We start from the raw sequence: 6114 nt of genomic DNA on the forward strand, positions 1-6114 counted from the left end.
CACACACTTAGCCAGAGCTAGTATCCTCTTACCACACTCCAAGGAGGAAGGAAAAAACATGTGAGAAAGGAAGAGCTATTTATCCGACACCCACCTGCTATGTGGCAGACACACTCTGTATACACACCCTAGATACATTGCCTTCCTGTAAGGCAAAGTGTGTTTGCCTGATTTTTATATGTGAGGAAACTGAGTCTCAGGTTAAGGAAACTTACACAACGTCTCAAGAAAGTAGAAGAGTCCTGAACCCATGGCTGGCTCTGAAGCCCGTGTTTGTTCCAGGGGGCCATGTCATGGTGCCAGGGAGAATATCTCAGCCGGGCTCTGGTGTTTCGCCAAGGCTGTTTCTGTCAGCATTCATGAATGTGAACAGCGGACTTCATTTCCCAACTACTTTATTTTCTTGCCTGCCTGGAACTTCAAGCATCAGACCTCTGCCCTGCTTAGAGAAATCCCTGGCAACCCCTCCCCACCTTTGTGCTCTCCCCAGGCCCCGGGCCCACCCCTCACATGTGACTTTTATGTGTGGAGCAGTGCTCCTCCAGGTGTGGCTCTCCCAGAAGAGCATCCAGCCACAGTTCCAGGTCCCGCACTAGCTGCTCCAGCTCTCGCACCTCTTCCTCTAACTTCTCCAAGAAGACATGCAAGTTCTCCTTCAGCCAGTTCCTGATGGTCTTTATCGGTTCTTCCGAAGGCTCATCGGTCTGATATTCAAGCCCCTGGAAGGCAGACACGGAAGTGGCTTTCTCAGATAGGACCCTCCTCCCCGCCCCCACTGGTTTCAAAAAGATCCCTGGGCCTTTGCACGTGCTATTCATCGTGCTCATAGTACCCACCTTCTACACTTGGCCAGCTCCTACTTATCTTTCATGGCCCATGTTGCCAATGACACCTCCTCTGGAAAGCCTTCCCAGATTGCCTCACCTCAGTACCTTGCTGGATATGTTACCTGGGAAACTACAAGATTCTGGTAGTAGTTACATTCTCTGATCCTTTCTGACACCTCCCAACTGCTTCCTGAAACAGGCACAAACATCACCTCTTAAGAGCAAATGAGCACTAATTGAAATAAACATGGTTAGTCATCCCAGTGTGACGAAGGGTCAGTAGGAGAAGGCAGGTTATGGAGGTCTCCTTAACAAGCAACCATCTTTGGAATACTCCACCAAGCTTCATGTGGATTTGGTTCCTTCTTTCTCAGATTCCAGAATGCTCACCCGATATCCCTGTGCTCAAGTACAGCACCAAGATCAGCAATGCCAACAGCGTCTAGGGTGCAAGAAGAGGAGGAGGAGGAAGAACATGAGGATGAATTCTCTTCAGGTCCGCCTGCTTCCATCACAAAGGCCCAGGCATGGGCATGCTTATAAGACAGTTTTTTGAGCTTAACTTTTGTTCTAGTTATCTAAGTCACACTTGCTTACTACAAAACTCCCAAGCTTTGAAGAAATAGATAACATGGCAACTCACTGATGTTGAATTTTCGTTTTTTCTCATTTAAACATCTTTCGTTTTAATTGATCTTGAAATTAAGATCAAACTTCTTTGTGATATAATTTACATATCATAAAACACACACATTTAAAATGTATAGTCTGATGAGTCTGATGAGTTTTGATAAATGTCTATACCTGTAGACCATCACCCCAATCAAGATGTAGAACATTTCCATCATCTTAGAAAGGTTCCTTTTGCAGTCAATTCCATTCTCACTCCTGCCCTGCCTGGAGAGAACCATTCATCTGTTTTCTGTCACTATGAGTAGTTTGGCCTGTTCCATAACCTTGTATAAGTGGAATTATACAAGGTGTGCTTTTGCATTTAGTTTCTTTTGCTTAAGATACTGTTTTTGAAATGCCTCCATTTTTTTGTGCTCAATTTTATTGATGAGTATATTGTGTATTTGAATGATGAGTATTTATTTTATATGAACATAGAATATTGCACAATTAGTCTCTTTACCTGTTGATAGACCTTTGGGTTGTTTCCAGTTTGGGGCTATTGTGAATAAAAGTGCTGTGAACACTCATATACGAATCCTTGTATGGACATATGTTCACATTTCTCTTGGGTTAATATTCAAAAATGCAAATGCTGGGTTATATGGTAAATGTATGTTTAAGTTTATAAGAAACCACCACTGACTTTTCTGTACCCACTGAGCAACTATACGTGTCCCCATTTTTGTGGTAAATTGCATTGTGTTTTAAATATTGAGCCAAGTGAGTTTCTTCAGTAAACTCTAGTTGTTCATGATGCATTAGCTAGCCTTTTTGTATATTGTGTGATCTGACAAGCTACTATTTTGTTGAGATTTCTTACATCTACATTCATAAGGGATTGGTTTAAAATTTTTTCTAGGCTGGGCATGGTGGCTCATGCCTGTAATCCTAACACTTTGGGAGGCCGAGGTGATTACTTGAGGTCAGGAGCTTGCAACCAGCCTGGCCAACATGGCAAAACCCTGTCTCTACTAAAAACGCAAAAATTAGCTGGCCATGGTGGCAGGTGCCTGTAATTCCAGCTACTCAAGAGGCCGAGGCAGGAACATTGCTTGAGCCTGGGAGGCAGAGGTTGCAGTGAGCCAAGATTGCGCCACTGCACTCCAGTCTGGGTGACAGAGCAAGACTCTGTCTCAAAGAAAAAAAAATTTTTTTTCTGTACATTTGTAAAGTTTTGGTATCAAGGTTTTGTTACCCCCTTAAAATGAATTGGTAAGAACTCCCTTCTCCTCTATTTTATAAAATAATTTGTGTAAGACTGGTATTATTTTCATCTCAAATGATCGATAAAATTTATTGGTTGAAACTTTTGGGCCTGTAGTTATTAAGACTATTTCTTCTTGAGTCAATTTTGGAAGTTGTACTGCCCAGGAAGATTTATCCATTTCACCTAAATGTATCGGCATCAAATTGTTCCTAATATTACCTTAATATTCTTTTAATGCCTGTAAGAGTCATGATAATAATCCTCTTCAATTCTTTTTAAAAATGTATTTAAAGAAAAGAGGTCAAGAGAGGAAACGAGAGACCTCTTTCATTCTGGATATTGGTAATTAGTGTATTCTCTCTATGAATGTTTTTTGTTTAGTCTATTTAAAAGTTTTCCAATTTTTAATTTAATTTTACCAATTAAAAATGGTTAATTTTATTGTTTGTCTGCTTTACATTTAATTAATTTCTGTCTTTTTTATTTATACTATTGAGTTTAATTCTTCTTTTTCCGCTAATGTGGAAATTTTGACCATGCTTTTAAAGTCTTCTTGTTTTTCAAATATGTGTGTGTGTGTGTTTGTGTGTGTGTGCATATTGACCTACATCCGATTTCCCCCAAACTCACTAGATTGTGGCTGAGTCAGATTTAGTTTGCCTTAAAAAAAGAATAAATTTCTTAGACACCCAAGTATGTGAAGTAACATTTAGACCCAGTACTAAACAAAGAAGATGAAAGATTTGTCTAACTTGTCTCTTCCCCAGATAATTTTCTTTATAATACTAGCAACTACATTATTATTAACTTAAAAAAATAAACATGTTACATGTTACATGTTGAGTTTCACAGACACAGCAATAAGTGGAAGAAGTTAGACACAAAGGTATACATGGTATGATTCCATTTACATGAAATTCGAGAACATAGAAAACTCAGCTACGATGACAGAAATCAGAATCACTGCTATGGGGGTGGGATGCCAGGTGGGCGGAGCCCCGAAAGAGCTTCCCTCGGTGCGAGAAATGTTCTACAGTTTGATCTGTGTGTACACCCAATGCAAAATCATCACACTGTACATTTAATATTAGGGTCCTTTTTCTTTTCTTAACAATATTCCTTAGAAATCTTTTCATGGAAGACACGCACTAACTGTCACAATCTTTAAAATGGCCGATGAGTTTTCGTGGCCTGGAAGCTCTTCTGTGTGTCTCACCAGTCCTCCATCAACGTATTTTACAGGTTGATTTCTCCCCCAGCATGCTTGCTGCTGGTTTCCATACTGTGCCGCATGGAGGCAAAGGAAGGAACACGGACTAGGATTGAGTCCTTTTGCTTGTGTCGTCTTGGGGCTTGAGCCAAATAATTTCTCTGAGCCTCAGTTTCTTCGTCTGTAAAATGGATTTTGAAATACACTGAAAAGTCTTTCAAAAAAGAAGCAGGCCGGGCACGGCGGCTCACGCCTGTAATCCCAGCACTTTGGGAGGCTGAGGTGGGTGGATCACGAGGTCAGGAGTTCGAGATCAGCCTGGCCAATAGGGTGAAACCCTGGCTCTACTAAAAATACAAAAATTAACTGCGTGTGGTGATGGGCACCTGTAGTCCCAGCTGCTAGGGAAGCTGAGGTAGTAGAATCGCTTGAACCCGGGAGGTGGAGGTTGCAGTGAGCCAAGATTGCACCATTGCACTCCAGCCTGGCAACACAGCGAGGCTCCGTCTCAAAAAAAAAAAAAAAGAAAAGAAAAGAAAAGAAAAGAAACAATGGGACTCTGGCAGAATCAAGGTGGGAAATGCTGTGGTAAACAAAGCTAAGCAGACTTCTTTGTTGAAGGACTTCTCAGAGCCTTCCTTACATGAATGAGCAGCGTCAGTCTTCAGGAGGGGATGAGGGTATGTAGCCTTCCTCAAGCCACAGAATTCTATAAAGAATGTTTCTAAAAGGAGCATTCCTGGGGTCTGGTGTCTAGGGAACACTTTTTAGGAAAAGCCACAGCATGATGGGTGCCCATGAAGGCCCCTGTTATATGCTACAAGGTCCAGCAGATAGGAAGCACTTGGTGCATATACAGTAAATTAATGAGTGAACATGTCTTTTGAAAACAGAGACAGCAGAGCTGACTCGTTCATTGCTCTGCTTAAAACCCTTTGACAGCTTCTTCTTATCCTCAGAATAAACCCTTGTTCAGGATTCTTATAGCAGATGAACCTGATTTCAGGGGGTTCTAAAATCAGACAGATGTGTTTTCAAATCTTGTTATGTCCCAGCTGTATGGCCCTTTTGCCTTTCTGGGCCTCAGTTTACCCTCTGTGAATGAGGTTGATAGCATCTAAGAGATGGGGTGTGGATGCACCAGGCTCTGTGCAGCAAGCATTAATGTTTTCCATTTTGACGAAATCCCACGTGAGTGTTGAATTTCAGCCCTGAGAATGAATCCTCCAGGAGCTCTCCAGTTCAGGAGTATAATCCTATTTCAGTTCATTCACTCATTCACTATCTATTAGGCACCAAGCACCATGCTAGGCACTAGGGATTCAGTGGGAAACTCAACAAAAAGCCCAGTCCTTCTGGAACATACTTTCTGCTGGCAGTGCTGAGAACTTAATAAGACAGTGTCAGTGATGGCCCCGCCAAGAAGTGCCTAAGCCCCTAAGCTGTGCTCCACCAGAGTGGGGTCCAGGGACAGTTGGGTCCAAGGTTCCTCCCGGGCTTCGAGGGCCTTATAGTCTGTCTGGAGTGGCAAAAGAAGCCCAGGTGGGAGGAAAGCAGCATGTACCCGGCCTAGCCTCACCTGCTTCTTGTCATCACAGTGGCTGTCCCTTCTCCGTTCAAGCAGCTGGGCTGCCACCCGCTCTGCTGCCACCCGCCTCCTGCTGCCCACTTGCTGGGTTGCCATGGCCTCAGATCTGGCTGCCTGGGTGGACGAAGGTGCCCTCACTCAACAGGCAGAAGGGTACCCTTCCCCTCCCCCACCTGTGGTCACCAGGCATCCTGCAAACATTGAGTTCTGATGTCACAGAAGGTGGGGACAGCAAGGTTCCCACCTTCCCACCACCCTGAGTTTTAGTCCCTTCCCTCACTTTTATTTTTCATATGAGTGTAGAAAACAAAGATCAGGAAGAAATGCATCAAAATATTATGTTTCAGGATGATGATTTTTCTGATTATTTTCTTCTATATTTGCAAGTTTTTAATAAAAATACTAATTCTAAAATATAAGAACAATAGACTGGGTGCAGCGGCTCACACGTGTAATCCCTAGCACTTTGGGAGGCTGAGGCTGGAGGATTGCTTGAGTCCAGAAGTTCGAGACCAGCCTGGGCAACATGGCGAGACCATGTCTCTATTTTTTAAAAATTACAAAAAATAAATAAATAAATAAATAAATAAATAAATAAATAAATAAA

At 42.5% G+C, this 6114-nt stretch overlaps 1 protein-coding gene across 1 annotated transcript; it reads right to left on the reverse strand.

Moving 5' to 3' along the window:
- Window positions 1–365: 365 nt before the first annotated feature.
- LOC105480869 (small integral membrane protein 23) lies at window positions 366–5689 on the reverse strand. The gene is made up of 4 exons (XM_011740061.2): window positions 5499–5689; window positions 1218–1269; window positions 950–1017; window positions 366–719 (listed from the first exon to the last, which is right to left on the reverse strand). The coding sequence occupies exons 1-4, from the start codon at window positions 5601–5603 to the stop codon at window positions 507–509; spliced, it is 438 nt and encodes a 145-aa protein (XP_011738363.1). The 5' UTR covers window positions 5604–5689; the 3' UTR covers window positions 366–506.
- Between the last annotated feature and the right edge of the window lie 425 nt (window positions 5690–6114).

The sequence above is a fragment of the Macaca nemestrina genome, chromosome 6 (genome assembly GCF_043159975.1).
Source record: "Macaca nemestrina isolate mMacNem1 chromosome 6, mMacNem.hap1, whole genome shotgun sequence".
Classification (NCBI taxonomy): Eukaryota; Metazoa; Chordata; class Mammalia; order Primates; family Cercopithecidae; genus Macaca; species Macaca nemestrina.

Coding starts and splice junctions, on each gene's coding strand:
- LOC105480869 (XM_011740061.2), bottom strand. CDS start 5,603: ATGGCAACCCAGCAAGTGGGCAGCAGGAGGCGGGTGGCAGCAGAGCGG. Junction 1,018..1,217: donor CTTGAGCACAGGGATATCGG/GTGAGCATTCTG, acceptor TGCCTGTTTCAG/GAAGCAGTTGGGAGGTGTCA. Junction 720..949: donor AGAATCTTGTAGTTTCCCAG/GTAACATATCCA, acceptor TCTGCCTTCCAG/GGGCTTGAATATCAGACCGA.